General features: G+C 40.0%; 1 protein-coding gene across 9 annotated transcripts in view; it reads right to left on the bottom strand.

Moving 5' to 3' along the window:
* Positions 1-14,304, bottom strand: part of DPP8 (dipeptidyl peptidase 8) — a 76,297-nt gene extending 61,993 nt beyond the window's left edge. Inside the window, exons 1-4 of one of the 9 annotated variants that reach the window (XM_037833672.1) lie at positions 13,995-14,304; positions 12,228-12,365; positions 9,687-9,956; positions 8,553-8,665 (exon numbers count right to left, since the gene is read on the bottom strand). In XM_037833672.1, coding sequence (XP_037689600.1) covers positions 8,553-8,665; positions 9,687-9,956; positions 12,228-12,264 — 420 coding nt within the window. In that variant the 5' untranslated portion in view covers positions 12,265-12,365; positions 13,995-14,304. Of the gene's footprint in view, positions 1-8,552; positions 8,666-9,686; positions 9,957-12,227; positions 12,561-13,994 lie in introns of those variants that run through there. The other 8 variants (XM_037833663.1, XM_037833665.1, XM_037833666.1 and 5 more) reach the window with 8 other exon arrangements.
* Positions 14,305-19,042: the final 4,738 nt, after the last annotated feature.

The following is a 19,042-nucleotide window of genomic DNA, read 5'->3' as shown; positions in this document are numbered from 1 at the left end:
ACTGAATGCTTCCCCGCTTAAGATCAAGAAGACAAGAATTTCTGCTTTTTTACCACTTCTATTCAACACTGCACTGCAAGTTTTAGCCAGTGCTAAATAAGCTAAATAAGGCAAGAAAAAGAAATAAAAGGCAACCAGATTGTGAAGGAAGAAGCCAAACTGTCATTATTTGTAGACATGACTGTCCATGTAGAAAACTCAATGCAATCTACAAAAAAGCTCTTGAGTTTAAGCAAAGTTGTAGGATACAAGAGCAATATACAAAAGACACTGTATACTCATGGTGAAGAACCAGAAATCAAAATTAGAAAAAATACCATTTACAACAGCATTAAAAAAATGTGAAATACTTAGAGATAAATTTTACAAAATATGTGCAAGACTGGTGCTACTGTTGCCTGGGGATGAGGAAAATGAGAGTGATTACAAAGGGACACGAGGAAACTTTTGATGGTAATGGCTGAGGTAATAACTCCACAGATGCATACATATGTTTCAAATCTATCAAATTGTACACTTTAAATATTTGCAGCTTATTTCATGTCAATTATACTTCAATAAAGCTAAAAAAAAAAAAAGAAAAGAAAAAAGAAAAACATTAAGTATTAAACGAAAACATGGGATTAGGGGAAACTGTCCTAAATACGACTTAAAATCCAGAAGCAGTAAAGGAAAAGAGTGATAAATGTTACTGCATAAAAAATTTATCCATAGCCAAAGCAAAAAAACAACTGCCCCAAATAACCACATAAGGAAAAATATTTGCAAAATATGTCACAGGCAAAGGGTTAACATCCCTAAAATATAAAAGGATGCTAAAAATGAAGGAAAAGACCAACCACCCCTGGAAAAATGGACTACAGAAACAAACAGGCAATTTATAAAGGAAAAAAAATGCAAATAGCCTTTAACTATATAAAATGATGATCAACCATGCTCATCACAGAATTGTTCCCCCAAAATAAACAAACAAAACTACAATGGGATACTATTTTCCATTATCGGATTGGCAAAAATCCAATGGTTGACCATATACTCTGTTGGAGAGTCTACAGGGAAACAGGCATGCTTGTATCTTGCTGGTAGTAATCCCCTATGGAGAGAAATTTGATAATATCTAGCAAAATTACAGAAGCATACATCTTTTGGTCTAGCAATCTCACTTCTAAGAATTGAGTCCAAAAAGACTGTGGCAAAAAAGTTGTATGCACAATTCATTTCATTGCAGTACTATTTGTTAACAGCAAGATTAAAAATAATTGAAATGTCCATCAACAGGGAACTGGTTAGACAATGCTTCATCTGCATAACACAACACAGATGTAAGAAGGAATGAAGACTAGCAATAGAAGCCCACAGAGTCTGAAACTCCATAACTGAAAACTGCAAGGAGAAAAGCATATATTATATGTCACTGTTTCTCTAAAAGGGGGATATGACTATCTGTGTACTCGCTTATATTTTTTAAAAGGCCAGGATAAGCCTTTTTCTTTCTTTTTAAAGGTTATCTAGAAGTAGAGGGAGAAGACAGGGAAGCTAGTCTTCTCTGAACATACCCTATTTTGTAGATGTGACTTTGGAATCATGTAACTATTTTATAAAACAAACTTAAATTAAAAATAAAGAAACTCCTAAAACCTGAAAGCAAAATGAAGCAAATGCATCAAACTATATAGAATTGGTGGCATAATCACAAAGAGAAAAATAATTCCAAGTTACTATTATGAATAAACATAGTGTTGGCGTATTACTTTATTTTCAAATTGTTGTGTGCTTTTTACGGGATAATGCAAATAAGTTATTATGTTGTTGTTTACACAGGGATCTCTGGCATTAAAAAAAAGAGATTCATATGTAAAATAAATGAAGTTAAATAAAAACCCTCTAGGCAGAATTTGAATTAGATTTATCAGTCTGACCTTACGATACATTTTAATTGAATTGATACGAGTTCATGTTCATACTTAAATTTCAAATACATGCGCATAATAAGTTTGTATTTCCTAGTCTGTCTGCTAAAAAGACCCAGAAACAATGACGAACTCAATAAGAATGAGCATCCCTAGTTATCAGCTCATACTCTCTTAATACCACTTTCCCCTAAAGGAATCAGGGCTCCCTGGAAAATGGGTCCAAGCATGGGGCAGGCGATGTATAAGATGAGCATGAACATCTTCATCATAACAGAAAGGAAGAGAGCTATCAAATATTACCAGAATCATATCAAAAGGATTAAAAAAGCTGAAAAGGCTACCACTAGCCAAAGATAAGACAATTCGTTTAGTAAGAATAATAACTGCAGTGGATCAAAACACATCAAACAGGTTGAAATCTAAAAGTTCATGAGAATGCAAAAACAAACAAAAACCTCTAATTGGCCACCTCCAGAAGAATTCAGGAAATGATTTCAGTATTTGAAAAATGATAAATAAAGGGAACGAATCAAACATGCTGCCTTTCCAATGTGAACTGGACCTTAGGGAAATTCAATAGTTGTTGAACAGAAGATTCTCCTTGTAACAGTATTTCAGTAAATAAACAAAAAAAGAAAGAATATATCATTATCTTACAAGCCCTAATAAGTTAATGGATCTAGGTAACAATCAAAAGGTGCTAACATCACATGAAAAAGAAGGCTATATGCCTACTGAGGGAAGTATATATCACCAATGAAGTATTCTTGGGAAAAAACAAAATCCAACCAACCAACCAACAAAAACAAAAATCCATGGCACTTAATCAGCAAAGTCAAGACTGAACATTTCCATAAATTTTGTTTCTTCAACAGATAAACTACAATGGGGAAAAAAGGCTGGAAAGGAAACCAATAGATTAAGAGATCTACTGACCAATTGCAACATATTGATGTTACTTAGATCTTGATTCAAACAAACCAACTGGAAAAATAAAGGTGAAAAATATATTAAAAAATCAGGAAAATATGAATATTAACTGAATATTTGATATTAAAAATGATCAGAAATTTCTTTAGGTGTGATAATAGTGTGATAACGTTTAAAAAGAACTCATATCTTTCAGAGATACATATTGATTTATTTAGTAATGAAATATATCTGGGATCTGCTTCAAAATAATCTTGGAGAGGGTGTGGAGATTTTGAAAGGGTGATGGGGTACAGTTACGTATGAAACACTGATGACAAAGATTTGATAATTGTTCAAACTGGTTCACATCTTATTCCCTTTACTGTTGTATGGTTTGAAATTTTCCATAATAAAGTTAAGGGTTATTAGAATAGCTAGAAGGAAATACCTGAACTGTGGAACTGCAATCCAGTATCCGTGACTCTTGAAGATGTTTGTATAACTATATGGCTTATACGGTGGGACTGTGTGATTGTGAAAACCTTGTGGCTCACACTCCCTTTATCCAATGTATGGACAGATGAGTAGAAAAAGTAGTCCTCTACCACAGGATTTGCCCTTGGGAAGACTGTTGCTCCAAAGGAGAGGCTAGGCCTCCCTATAATTGTGCCTAAGAGCCTCCTCCCAAATGCCTCTTTGTTGCTCAGATGTGGCCCTTTCCCTCTAGCTAAGCCAACTTGAAAGGTGAAATCACTGCCCTCCCCCCTACGTGGGATCAGACACCTAGGGGAGTGAATCTCCCTGGCAACGTGGAATATGACTCCTGGGGAGGAATGCAGACCTGCCATCGTGAGATGGAGAACATCTTCTTGACCAAAAGGGGGATGTGAAAGGAAATGAAATAAGCTTCAGAGGCAGGCAGATTCCAAAAGGAGCCGAAAGGTCACTCTGGTGGGCACTCTTATGCACAATATAGACAACCCTTTTTAGGTTCTAATGAACTGGAGTAGCTGGTGGTAGATACCTGAAACTATCAAACTACAACCCAGAACCCATGAATCTTGAAGACAATTGTATAAAAATGTAGCTTATGAGGGGTGACAATGGGATTGGGAAAGCCATAAGGACCACACTCCTCTTTGTCTAGTTTATGGATGGATGAGTAGAAAAATAGGGGAAAGAAACAAACAAACAGACAAAGGCACCCAGTGTTCTTTTTACTTTAATTGCTCTTTTTCACTTTAATTATTCTTCTTGTTATTTTTGTGTGTGTGGTAATGAAGGTGTCAGGGATTGATTTTGGTGATGAATGTACAACTATGTAATGGTACTGTGAACAATCGAATGTACTATTTGTTTTGTATGACTGTGTGGTATGTGAATATATCTCAATAAAATGAATATTAAAAAAAAGAAAAATGGGGACAAAAAGTAAATGAATAATGAGGGGGAGGAGCGGCATGGGATGCTTTGGGTGTTCTTTTTACTTTTTATTCTTATTTTTATTTTTTGGAGTAATGAAAACGTTCAAAAATTGATTGTGGTGATGAATGCCCAACTATATGATGATACTGTGAACAACTGATTGTACACTTTGGATGACTGGTATGTGAATATATTTCAAAACATTGCATTAAAAAAAGTTAAGAGGAAAAAAAGAACATTGATTCGATTTGCAAATTGTTCCATGGAAAAGTTACCATTATTTCATAGTTTGATGCACTATTTAAAAATTTTTTTTGTACTAAAGAAAAGTCACAAGTCTATGTAAAAGAACAAAATTCATGATAAAACAGGTGCAATTAAAATGATTAGCAGAGAGTAATTGAGATGACAAAGTAGGATGCTTCAGGACTTGGTCCCCAACACAGAAGCTTTGAACAACCAGTAAGAACTGGTAGGAACATCTTTCTCATGGCTCCAGAAAACTGTTAAAAGATTGAAGTAACAGGATGAGTGCGGAATCAAGAAAAAAGTAGTAGGATTTCCTAGAACCGTGGCTGGCTCCTCCTCTACCCCTCATAAGCTTAGCGTGGAGCTAGCCTACATTCCCAGTGCCAATCCTGGACCCAATTCTGGAGGGAACAGAGTAACCCTCATGCACATACTGGGAACATGCTCATCTGGCCCAATCTGTTTGGTGGGAGCCTCAGGGATTAGCCATCCCAGAATTTGCCCTGCATGTACAGGGCAGTTCACAGAGCTCTCTTACAGAATGCTGTGGGAGAACAGTCAAATGGCTGCCTGGGGAAAGGGCTTGCTGGTTGTAGGTTATATACTGCAGTGTCTGGACCATAAGAAAACTGTTTCCTAGGGAAAACATTCTAATCCCTGTAACAGGGAATTCCTAGGGCTTATTCAAGAAAAGATGCATGCACAGAAGGCATCAGGGGAGCCTCTATACTTTGGCCTGGAGCTATTCTCTAAATTTGTATGTACAAGCCCTGAAGGAGGGCAATTGCACAGGATAATTTGCAAAGACTGGAAAAGGTATTCTCTTTTTTTCATTCTCTGTTGTGTTAGCTCCTGGCATTCAAGGAAAGCTCTGTCATAACATTAGCTGGATACAAGCTTAAGGAACAGACACCTCAGATGAACACAGAGGATATCAATATAGAGAGATGGAAATTATGAAAAGGTACCAAACAGAGTCGAAGACCACAGGAACAGAAATTAAAAATTTCCTAGGGGGATTCAACAGCAGACTGGAGCTGGCAGAAGAAAGCACTGGCAAACTTGAAGACAAGAAAATTGAAATCATCCAGTGTAAGAAGAAAGAATGAAGAAATGTGAACAGAGCTTTAAGGAATCTGTGTGACAGCATCAAAAGTATCAATATATCCATTGTGGGAATCTGAGACGGAGAAGAAAGAGAAAGGAGCAGAGAGAATATTCAAAGAAATAATGGCTGAAAAAGCCTAAAATTTAATAAAAGATATGAATATACACATCCAAGATGCTCAAGGAACTCCAAACAGAATAAATCCAAACAGACCTATGCTGCAGCACATTATAATCAGACTGTTGAATGCCAGAAGTAAAGAGAGAATTCTGAAAGCCACCAAGAGAAAAGGAATGTGTCACATACAAGGGAGCCTCAGTAAGATTAATTGCCAATTTTTCATCAGAAACCATGGAGGAAATAAGGCAGTGGAAGGACTTGAGGAAAAGCGTCCAGCAAAGATGGTAGGAGGGAGCTCCAGGACACAGTCCTTCCATCAAAACAGCTATCTGACAGGCAGGAACTGTCTGTTCTAGGCTCTGGAGAACAGAAGAACATTGTATAGCATCCAGGGAAGAGTGGGAGAAAGAGGTTGATGAACACAGTAAAGAACAGTGAGTTGCTCTCTCCAGGCGGTGGCTGCCAGAGCCCATTTCTCGGTTTTGTGATAGTCTGTCTTGGGGTCCAGCACCTGGTTAGCTTGCTACGGACAGAAAAGGACATAAAAATCCTCTTTCCCAAGAACAGGGGTGGGCAAAACGGATCACGGCTTTTGATTAGTGTATTTGGATCACTGGGTCCCTGCTCTGAGCCAGTGTTTCAACCCGCCTCAGACAAAGGCAGCAGCACCCATGTTTCAACCCAGCCCCAACACTGGTTGGCAAGGTAGTATATGGGGAAAAAAAAATACATTTAATGTAAATTATGGATGATTGATAATAGTATGATTTTAATAATCTTTCATCAATTGTAGCAAAAGTAACTACTATTAAAAAATAGTACAATTATAAATAAATGCTATCATGAATTGTAACAAATGTCCCACACCAATGTGTAAGGTGTCGGGGGTGCAGAGGTATGGGAATCCTGTATTTTACGCCTGATTGTTTTGTGAACCATAATTTCTCTTAAAAAAAAAAAAAGAAGATGGTGGCAGTGGGATGGCATATTAAGTGCTGATAGAAAAAAAAAAAAAAACACAAGAATTCTATATCCAGCAAAACTATATTTCAAAAACAAAAGCTGACGGAATTCGTCAGCACTAGACTGGCCCTATGAGACATGCTAAAGAGAGTTCTGCTGGTTGAAAGGAAAGGACACTGGACAACAGATTGAAGCTACAGGAAGAAATGAGGATGTCCAGTACACATAATAACATGGGTAAATATAAATGCCAGTACTACTGTATTTTTGCTTTACAACTCCACTTTTTACTTCCTATAGGATCTAAAGAGCAAATGCATAAAATGTAATGATGAATCAGTGGTCTGGATTCACAATGTACAAATATGCAATTTTTAATAAGAACTACATAAAGGAGGGGAGATGCAGGGGTATAGGAACATGGTTCATGTATACCTTTCAAGTTACATTGGTATCTAAGAAACAAGAGGGTTACAGATTTAGGATGTTAAATTTAAGGCCCATGGAAACTACAAAGCTTGTGGTTGGGGAGCGGGCACAGACGGAATGGAGAATTACTGCATTAATAGGCATAGGGTTTCTTTTTGGAGGGATGAGGAAATTTTAGTAACAGAAGGTGGTGAAGGTACCACAACAGTGTATTTTATGACACAATGGTAGGCTTGGTATGAAGGGAAAGTTTATGGTGTGTGTGTGTGTGTGTGTGTGTGTATTCCCACAATTAAAAAAAAAAAGAACGAGAGACTAAAGAGATAGTGACAATTAAATGAAATACGTGATCCTGGACAGGATGTAATAAGGGAGGAGAGAAGGCCCAGAAGGACAATTTTGGAACATATGAAAAAAATTAGAATATGAAATGTAAGCTTTATATCAATGCTAAATTGCCTTAAGTTGATAAATGTACTTAAGGTGGTTACATAAATGAATATGCTTGTTCTTAGAAATGTACATGGCAGTATTAAGTGTTCAAGGAGCATGATGTATACAACTTACATACAAGAGTTCAGAAAATGGATTGATGGATAGACAGACAGACAGAAACAGATGGATTGAAGACTGAGGAATAGCTAGATAGAATGATATGGCAACTCTGGCAAAAATGTTAAAATTGGTGGATATGGGTAGTTAGTAGAATGGGATACGTTGGAGTTTTCGGTATAGGTTTTGTAGTATTTTTGTGTAACTGTCCTGCAAGTTTGAAAGTATTTCAAAATTAAAAAAAAGTTAAAATAATAAAGGAGAACCTAAAAGGCAAACGATTCCATCTAAACCACTGTCCTGTCCTTGGGATGTTTTCAACTATTTATTTTTTGTCTGAAAAATACTGAGGAAAATCCTAAGCTTTAAAACGTTAATAATAGGGAAAACCGTATGTGTGTACAGAAGGGGTATATGGGAACTCTGTACTACTTTCTGCATTATATTTCTGTAAAACTACAACTGTTCTAACTAAAATAAATTAAAAAAACAAAAACAAAAACAAAAACTCCATAAAATCTCTCATCTCAATGGCTGCTGCCTGAATCCATCCCCCAAACAAACAAAACCCTAAACTTTAATTTTACATAAACTGAATTATGCTATTTAGAAGCAAAAACTGAACTTACGATCTTTATTAAAGTTAGTGCTGTTATTAAGTTTTATAACATTCAAGATATAAATGAAACCTTCCTGGGAAAATACATTAGTTCTTTTAACGTTAACGCCAAAAAATCGTGAGAACTATGTAAGTAGAAATGTTTTAATTACTTCTGATTCACAACTACTTCAAAGAAAAAATCCCAATTGAATTTCTGCTTCAAAATAAACGTAACATCTAAAAATGTACACCAAATTGCAGGAATAATGTTGAATCCTACCTGAAAAAGATCCAAAAGAGGCTTCCAAGAGAGCATTAAGACTGCTGCTCTGTTGATGGTTTTGGGAATTTCAGAATAAAACAACGTATTTTCCCTGTTCTCACCTGACATGGCTATAAGAGAAAACAATCATTTATTATTTTTTTAATTGAAATCTTATTACAATGACAGTAGTAGAACATCATTCCTTCTATATACTGCTTTACTCACTGCTGCATCTTTTGTATTAGCAGATTAGAAAAACCTAAATATCTACTATTAGAGGTCTGGTTAAATAAAACACAGCACAATTGTATAATGGAATAAAAAATAATGAATTATGTTTATAATTATTGATGTGAAATCATCTCCAAAATAAATTAAGAGAAAAAATCAAGGTTCAGAACTGTTTATATACTGCTTTTTGTGTAAAAAACAAAATGTAAATAGATTTGTCTTAAATGTACACACAGAAAATATCTGTAAAAGGATATCTATGAAACTTATATTAGAAACAGCTTTGGAACAGGGCAAGAAATCTGTATTCTAAATTAAGTAAACAAAAAGTAAATCAATGGATTAATATATTTAATTTAGACAACTTCAAATCTGGTGTGAATGGACTCAGGAAGAAGCACTGGTTTAGAAAATGAAAGCAGCAGCTGTTGAGAGTGGGAACAAACTAATGGTTTGTTTTTTTTCTAACCTGACCATTCCTAGAGAAAAACATTTTGAACTAGCTTTAGGAAGAAGTAATTTTCGGCATCTTTAACTGACTTTGAAACTATGATCATGTATCAGAAACTAATGTCACTGTTACAGATCATTTCATATACGTGTGAATATACGTATAGGACTAATTCTTAAGAATGGAAATGCTGGGACAAAGGGTATATATATTCACAATTTATTATCTGCAAGTAAAAATAGAATTAATGGGACAAACCAAAATTAACACAGTAACAAACTGAAGTTCTTCAAATTAAAAGGTTTTTTTTTCTTATAACAGAACCAAAAGTCACGAATTTATTTATTTATTCACCAAAATTTAACTACGAATTATAACTAACCTCTATGTTGGGTTAACATTACATCTATTCTCTATGTTGGAATTAAGAAAACATTTCATCTGAGGAACGAGAACTTCAAACTCACCAAGATAATAGATCCTGTCTGAATGAGGCCCATCTGGATCATTCCTCTTCACAAACATAAAATCATGTGGTGCCTTGGCCATCATGTAGCCATGATATTTTCTGGTATCAGCAAGCAGCTTTTTAAGCTGATTCCAGGAATATCGCTCAACATAAAATGGCTCCAATTTAGGCTGATCTTGTGATTCAATATTCTCCTCACACTCCGCAGTTTCAAAGATTTCAACACCCAACTGTTCTGTTTCCATTGCTGCTGCCATGTTGCATTTTCCTAGAAAAACAAGGCACATGAAGCTGTTCAGAGGACTGACAACTCTTACAGTAATACATTGACAGTTTGACAGCTACCGCCACCAAAAAAAAAGGCAAAAAAAAAAAATTCTTTTGCGCACATCTGCAATGAAATTTATTTAAAACAAAACAAAACAAACAAAAAAACAGCTCCCCTTCCTCTGTGTTCAGTTTAAAAATGAGATTTTTAAAATACGAGGTTATGTCTATTTCACCGTGACTATAATTCCCTTTGGGAACTTTTATACAAGACTCTCCTTAGGATTCTCTTGCCAAAATTCCCTTTTCTTTCCCACACTGGAAGGAAGCAGGCCATATGCCAGTTGGCTGCTATGCTTTGCCCAAGAGCATGTCAGTAGTGAAGCTAAATGTGCCAAGAGAGTTAAGTGTTTTGGCATTTTGAAAAGTAACACATTTGATGAATGTGGATTTCTTCAACTAAGAGAAATAATCACTACCTTTTAGAACAATAATAAAATTGTCACAATGTACTTGTAATAACCTTCCTAGGGCACTTACCCAAGATAATGTAAATACTGTTTCTTTTTTTAATGTAACTCCAAACAACAAAACACTTAACCAGCTGGTATATTTTTCTGAATCTCCTGCTTCTGCCCAGACATCGCTATTGTATGATCACTTATGAGGACTCTATATTTTAAAGAAAACTTATGAAACTACTATTACAGAATGTACTCCTTTTACTCACATGACTAAATAGGAGAAATAAAGATATTATCTTCAAGTGGCTTTAACTAGTTAAAGTAGTTGATGCGGAAAACATTTAATGTTTGTGCCACAAATATTCTGATGAAAGTTTGAGCCCAATTTACCAGATCAACCCCTACCTACAGTGTCTGTTAATATTTCATCTAATAACATTTCTTCTCATTTCACAAATCCAGAAGAGGATATATTTTTCCTTTATTCCAATATTTAAATGTAATGTGAGCTAAGTACCCAAGAGAAAATAAAGTGGTATCATAAGCTATTGTGTGACTTCTGACATGTACTATCTTTAAATTATGACACTACCAAAAGAAGTAATATAAACAAAAATTCTGGGGCAGGCTGCTCTTTTTGAACTGATGTCAAAAATATATGAATTTAGGAGACAGATTAGATTGCATTTATGCAACCAATTTCACAATTACTTCAAAAATAATACAAGGCTTTGTATTTAATAAGATCATTTTTAAAGCTCAAATTTGCAAACTAACATTAATTCATGTTGAAGGACTACTACAGAGAAAAAGTTAGCAGGTGTAGTTTGGGAAATAGTCCATCAGGTGTGCATTACTGGCATGCAAAATGAATTGAACCCTGTGGCCAGGATATTGTGTCTTTTTTCATGCTAGAGTGATCTGGATCTCCATTTTCAACTTAACTGTAGCAAAAGCTGCCAGAAAATCCATTAGACAGTTACATCAGGTATACAATTTGTAATATTATTACTACTAGGCATTCACCTCCAGACAATTAAAATCCAAACCAGCTCAGCAGAGAATTAAGTCATTTAGCTCAACTGGTCTTCAGCACACTGATATCAAGTGGCAGTATATGACAATGGTGGTTATTGCCCATCTCGAAGCTAGCGGAGGCCTATTTTCTGTCAAATATGTCAGTGGTCCTAGTTTTATTCCTGAAGGGGGGACAAGTGGGAGAAGATTCTACCTAAATAAGGCTCATTTTTCTCAACTTCCTTGTGCTAAATTTGGAACTAATCTTTAAATCTGCTCCTGAGTATCCACCTAAGGAACAGAACAGGGAAGCTCAGCAGACAAACCTCCCAAGCCTTACTGCCAAGCTTCCTGATTTATCAACTTGACATCTCCCCTATGTAAAAGTTCCATCTGCTTACATTTAAGTAAAATTATCTGGTATTCCTGAACTGTATTAAGTATCTGGACTCAAATTTCTGTTCAAGCACATGTGTGCAAACACACATACACCAGTTTTACAGTTCAAAGGGCACTCTACTCCCCTGTAGGTTGAAAGTAAATGTTTATTTTGCATGTTCTAGGACAGACCAGATATTGTGTAATTTTAGTAATTTACTCAAATCTATAACTAAATGCTTTTAGTTCCAGACTTTTATAACATCTTATATAAAAACAGATATTCAAAATAGGTGACCAGAATTTTCTAGTTTCAAAAACTGGGAGATAGGGATAACACAAATTCCCAGCACAGCGCATATATTTCACTGCTCCATCTACCTCTTCATGTAAGTACCTTCCCCGGTGCCTACCTGATTGTATTTTCATCTGCCCAGATCTCTTCCACATTCAAAGAGATCTTTTTTCAAGTGACTCAACTTCAAGCATAGATCCCTCTGTTCATCCTGCTCTCTTCTCAAAGGAGTCTTTCCTTTTCTCACCATTCAATCCTGCTCACCAGGATAATGAGATAAGATATAAAACTGTTGATCATTAACAAAAGGGGTCATATAAATATGGCCAAGATTAACTCTAAAAAGCCCCCAAATAGTACTTAAAACTGATAGTATGGTATATAATGTTTATGATACATATCACTCATGATGATATATAAAGCCCAAATTACTTTGTATCTTTATTTTACATGATCAAAATTGTAAAATTATTTCTGAGACAAGTAGCCCAATTTACTCAAAAGAATATCTTGACAAATCTAAATCCTGATGTCCAGACATAAATTAAAAGCAAAATTATGGAAAGACTTTAAAAAGAATAAAGAGTATACGAATGTGAGGTCACTCAATGGCTATTGCAAATCATTAAAAATGACACAGATGATGATTAATAAAAGTTATATCTATGTGCCTGTTACTCTGCCTTTGAGTCATAATGCCAATATTAAGCTGGTTGGAGACAGAATGGACTCAGTTGAATAACCAACAAGAATTATAGACCAGGCCATTTTCGTGGAAATGGAACTAACTTGTATTTAATAATTCAAGATTTTTACAAGATAAAAGATGTTATCCTTTTAAAGTGCATTCCATTTTTGCTTCTTTCTTTACCATTATACCATGAAAATAATTGAAATTGGTAATTTTTCTGGAAAATGTATAAATGCTGACTGCCGACATTCTCAGTACAAAAAATAAAAAAAGAGGATCTATGATTACAACTGTCACTTTGTCATCAGTTTTAATTCTGGGGTGTCATAATCCAAACAGGTGATGGAAAGAGATGTAGTTAGAAAGGCTAAGTGGCAAATGAAGGAAAAACAGTGGGTTATGCTAACGGAGTAACAGTGGACTAAGATGTCAAGAAAGCTTCTCATTCAGAGAAGAACACGTCGGGTTAGAAAACAGCTTCAGGACTCTTGAATTTGGACCTACTCAAATGACATTCCTGAAATTTTAATCCAAGGGCCAAACATTCAGTGGTCTATTTAAAACACTCCAAGCTTCACTGAGGACTGCCTAGCTATTTCACTTTTTAAGGTACAGAGCTAGTTTAGAGGTTCATTATAACCGAGGGAGCAAAGATCTTGGGAAAGCTATGAATGAGAAAGAACAGGAGTGTAAAAGAGAATGTTGAGAAGAGGGATTGAAGGGATGCCAAGTCCTAGAAAAGTATGTGAAGAGTGAGGATGGACAGGAAAGAAGGGAAATATCTATCCTGCTGCGGGTGGGTGAAACAGAATGGGAGGGGGAAGAGACAATGAGCTAGGAGCGAATCAACACAGTGAGGCGGTAGAGAGAACAGAACACTAGCCAGGAAACAGAAAATCTGGGTCTGAATCCGATCTGCCACACTATGACCTTAGGCAAATCCCTTTGTCTCCCTGGAATTCCGTTTCCTTATCTGCAAACCCGGACCATACCCGGCCTCCCAATCCCAACGAGGCTCAATTAAAATAACGGACGTGGAAGCCCAGAGCCTAGCACCCAGCGCTCGGGAGGCGCCCAGTGAACGTTGGTTGACTCGGAACCGCCTCGGCTTCCTCTTCCGGAAAGTGGGGTCCCCGCCACCGGCCCTGGCCCCGCGCAGCAGTGCGTGCCGTGTACACTACAAAGCGGTCTAACCGGGAGAACGCGTCGGGCAGCTCCTCCGTGAGGCGGGAGGGCCCAGGTGGTCTGGGGAGCAGGCCTTGTGGGCAAAGGGGAAGCAGTAGGGGGCGGATACTGCACCTTCCCCCAGCCCCGCCCGGACCGTTCCGACGCGCGCTACGAAGCGGACCTCCGCCGCCTCATGCCGCGCCGCCTCCACTCCCGTCCCGGCCGCAGCGGTAGCCCCGGCACCTAGCAGCTTCCTCGGCGGCGGCACCGGTGGCAACCAAGGAGGCGAACACGACACTTAAAAGCACGGGCGGAGAAGGCTCCGGCACTTCCGGTTTCTCGCAACCTCCCTCCCACCGGCTAAGGCGCATCCTGGCCAAGAAGGGAGGCAAGTCCCACCTATCTGGGTCGATTGCGGCCGCGCCATCTAGCTGCGGGAGGAGCGAACTAGGTGTGGGAAGGAGACGGGGTGAGGGGACAAAGAAGAAATCCAGAAAGGGGCAGCGACTTGCTCGAAGTCACAGGCAGAATTGTGGCATGTTTCTACTCTTTCATTTTCTCATTAACAAATATACGTGAGTGCCTGCTCTGCGCCAGTTGTAGGCGCCAGGGTTAGAGTAGGGAGCAAAACAGGCAAAAATCCGTGCCCCTTTATAAGAGATGATAAAGAGAGGGGAGTCATTTGGGGCCTTGGAGAGCTTCTGGGCGCCTCACTGTTACAGGGGAAAGAAATCTGAACTTGGAGTCGGAAAGCTTGGCTTTAATGCTAGTGGTCTTCAACGGGTCATTGAATCTTTTTAAAGCCATGGTTTCTTTATCTGTAAAAGGGATATAATAACACTTGGAAATTGGTTGCCATTAAAGAAAATCATGTATGTCACTAACCAATATAGATGAAGAAACTAGGGACCCAGTGAGGGCAGAGTGACTTGCTATAATTGGAACCAGAGGCAAGTCCCTTGATACCCCAGTTTCTTTCCTAGTCTACACCATATCATGGCTGAGAGAAAGAGGGAAACTGGGGAGATGATTAGGAAAGTGGGCGCATGAAACAAAAGAGTGGAAAATCTGGGCCACCTCTATTTTCTATTAATGCTAAGAAAACAAAAGATCCATTCGGGTACCATGTTCCACCACACAGCATGTAATTATTCACTCTGAGTTAAATGAGCTTTCAGTCAGACCTTTGTTAGTTGAGCTTCCCCAAAAGAAAGGTACAGTCATTTTCACTGGGCCTCTCTGTGAAAGTTTCAGCAAATGACCTGAGAGTAGATTTTAAGGCTCTAAATGATAAAGTTACTTCAATTAATGTGTGGCTCAACTCAGTCATGATAGGTCTTAAACCTATTACTGGAGTCCTTTATTAGTAGAATGAAATTCAGACAGAAAGCCACAGAGGAAGCAGCCAAAAGCTGAAAGTCAACAGAACCTGGAAGAGAAGGTGTGCTGGTTTGGATATATTATGTCTCCCCAAAAGCCATGTTCTTTAATGCAGTCTTGTGGGGGCAGATTTATTAGTCTTTTGATTAGGGTGAAACCTTTCGATTGCTTCCATGGAAATGTGACTCAACCATCTGTGGGTGATACTTTTTAGATTGTTTCCATTCAAGGTGGGTCTTGATTAGTTCACTGGAGTATTTAAGAGAGAAGCTAAGGGCCAACACAGACCCAGATGCTTGCTGATGCTTCGAGATGCTTGGAGATGCAGACAGAAGGACATCTGGAGATGCTAAACTAAGAGATAAAGCCCAGAGTTTGCCCTGGAGATGCTAAGAGAGGACCCCCAGACACTTAGAAACAACCTGAGAGAAAGAAGCAAGAACACAGAGCAGCTGACAGAGAGGAGCTAAGATAGATACCCAGAGACATTTTGGAGAATGCTATTTTGAAATGCAACCTGGGAGCAAAGGACCAGCAGACGCCAGCCATGTGCTTCCCCAGCCAACAGAGGTATTCTGGACACCATTGGCTGTTCTTCAGTGAAGGTATCCTTATGTTGATGCCCCAGTTTGGACACTTTTATGGCCTTGGAACTGTAAATTTGTGACCTAATAAATCCCTTTTATAAAAGCCAATCCATTTCTGGTATTTTGCATAATGGCAGCTCTAGCAAACTGGAATGGAAGTGAGAAGCCAGGTGAAAACACTATGTGCACTGCCATGAGACAGAGGAGACAAGGGTCACTGGCAGCTGGTCTCAGCATGCTAGTCTTTGGGAAGAAAGCATCACTTCAACGAGGTCTTGATTTGGACTTCTTCTAGCCTCAAAACCATGAACTGATAAATTCCCATTGTTTAAGCTAACCCATAGCAAGGTATTTTCTTGAGCAGCTGCGGTCGCGGTTACTACTTCTAGGGGGAGAGGCGGCCGGTAGCCGAGCCCTCAGCTCTCGGGGCTGCTCAAGGGGTACCGGCGGCGGGGGCTCTTTCCCGGAGGCGAGGGCGAGGCGGAGGACGCGGCCGGAGTCCTCGGCGAGAGGCGTGCAAGGAGGGCGGCGATAGGGACAAGACACTCTTCATCCAGTAGGAGTATGCGCCAAAGAGATTTATTCAGGGGTGATTACAGGTTATATAGGCTGGTAAGAAGGGCAGGGCTGGAAAGGAGGTGAAGCAGCCTTAAATGGCAATACTGAAGGGATAGGGGCTAGGATTGGTTCTGAGAGAACGCCGGAACCGTTGCAGCGGGGCGGGGGTTGTTCTGGCCACGGTGCATGCGCGCTGGCGGTGGCAGAAGTGGCCTTGGCACCAGGGAGTGAGTGGGTAAGATAAGGAAGTGGGGAAAGGGCAGTTGGGAGAAAGGCGGTTTCCTCCGGCAAGCCTCCCCTGCCAGTGGCAATTTGGGTGAGGAAAAGGGAGCTGCCCTGACCTCGCTCCCCAGGCTCGGGGGGGCTGCAGAGGGCACTCACGCCCGTACCTACTACCCTCCCCAGGGGGTGATCAGGTCCCCTGGCCCAGGCCTGGTAAGTTGAGGTACAAGCTCAGACACCCGCAATTCCCCTTTCTTTTCTAATTAGAGGAAGAGGCTTTACCGGAGAGGCCCGCTAAGGGTGAGGGAAGGGGGAGGTCAGGGAAGGGAAAAAGGGGTTGACGGTGGCTCAGCGAGGCTGGAACTCAGTGTTGGTGTGGTGCCCGGGCGCTTGACAATGGCTTCGCTGCAGCGGGCTGGGTGAAGGTGAGGGGTTTAAAGTTCAGGGGTTTAGAGAAGCTGGAACTCGAGGCGAGAGCGATGTTCAGGTGATTGAGAAGGGCCTCGCGGTCGGCGAGTCGACCGGTGGCGTTGAGGTCGCGGAGGGTTGGTTGTCATCTTGGAGTGGGGGGCGTCAGAGGTGGCGAGTCGCTGATACTGGATTTGCACGAACGAGGAAAAAATGGCATCCGTTTGTTTTCTTACAAGCTGGACAATTTTGCGGATGAGGCAGGGTCCTAAGATGAGAGCTAGAATAATTATTAATAGGGGGCCAAGAAAAGGAAGGATGTATGGGAGGATGGGAGTGAAAAAACTGGACCAATAACTGGTGGCTTCACGATCTCTTTTACGTTTCTCTAGTCCCTCTCGGACTCTTTTCAGGCTGTCCTCGACGAGACCTGTGGAATTGGCATAAACACAGCACTCTTCTCCTAGGGCGGCGCAGAGGCCTCCTTCTTTGAGGAGGAGAAGGTCGAGACCTCGGCGGTTTTGGAGCACTACTTCAGAGAGGGAATTGACAGAATTTTTTAGATGGTGAATAGCGTTTTGTAAGTGATGAATGTCTTCGTCAACAGCCGCCCTGAGGTGAGTTAGGGCGGAGCCTTGACTGGCTAGTGCAGCGATTCCGGTGCTAGTGCCGGCAAGACCTAGGAGGGAAGCAATTGTAAGGACGGTGATGGGCTCTCGCTTCTGCAATGGGGCAGGAGCTGCAGTTTTTTCCAGACGGAGGAAGAAGTCTTCTTCGCTGTGGTATAAGACCCTAGGGATAAGGACAATTAGGAGGCAAGTTTCTTTATATTCATTGATGACATTCGTGCTGAGACATGGGGTAAGTCCTGTAGAGGAGCAGAGCCATTGGGAAGAGTTATGAGGAATGAGAAATTTGGCAGAACTGCTGGGAGATGAGTAGCTGGCACAGGCAGTGAGGTCGGGAGAGTTACTGGAGCGAGGGCGGACGCACTTTCCCGTATAGGAGACTGAATGAAAGGTCAGGGGGACGGCAGAGGTATTCCAATTGCATTCCAAGGGGCTGTTATCTGTGCTTTCTGAAAAGGAGAGGTTGGAGGCAACGGGCTCGTATAGTGAGGAAGAGGTAGAGAGGCAGAGCCAGCAGGATGAGGTAAAATTGGGGTTGGAGGAGTTCACTGAGGCAAAGGCGGCTTGGATGAGGCTGAGGAGGGGAGAAGAATAACGAGAAGGGGGCAAAGGAAGCTGGGGTGGTGGGGTTTGAGATGTAGTTGAAGTACGTTTAGCCGGAGCTAAGGTGCGGCTGGAGGGCTGTGGAAAAAGAGGGTTAATGACCTTGTTGGGACTAATGTTAAAGGGCTTTTTTATAATAGTATTTTGGCCTGGTTGGTTTACAGCCTCCTTTTTTATTAGAATAAGTGATCCTCGGTCGGTTTCTTTCTCATAGATTTTGAAGCCTCAAGTTTGACCGAGTAACCAGGAGGGATTAGTGGGGAGCTGCACTGTAAGATTAAGATGTGTGCAGGATCTTTTACTTTCTTGGCTGAGCCAGTTAACAGTAGGGAGTTTGCACCCTGTAGGGGCTCACTTTAGGGTAAGGTAATGATTAGGAACAGGAGGCTTCCAATTAGTGGCTAATGTTTCACACCCCCAGTATGCACAGTAGTACTCGTTGGGGGAATTGCAGTACGATTTTCCAGGATTTGAGGATGGGCACATGTAATATTGGGCCTGGGGATCACTTACCTTTTGAGTGTAGGTTTCTTCGACTCTGGAGACAAAGGTGGCGAAAGGCTTACTCGGTTCCTGGAAGAGCTTGGTGAATTTATTAGGCCGACAGGCAGAGCAATTGGCAAACGCGCGTAAGGCGATGCCTCTGAGGACGGTCCAGAAGGTAGCAGGGACATTAATATAAGCAGAC

This window comes from Choloepus didactylus, chromosome 4 (genome assembly GCF_015220235.1).
Source record: "Choloepus didactylus isolate mChoDid1 chromosome 4, mChoDid1.pri, whole genome shotgun sequence".
NCBI lineage: Eukaryota > Metazoa > Chordata > Mammalia > Pilosa > Megalonychidae > Choloepus > Choloepus didactylus.
This window is presented reverse-complemented; position numbering and strand designations above follow the sequence as displayed.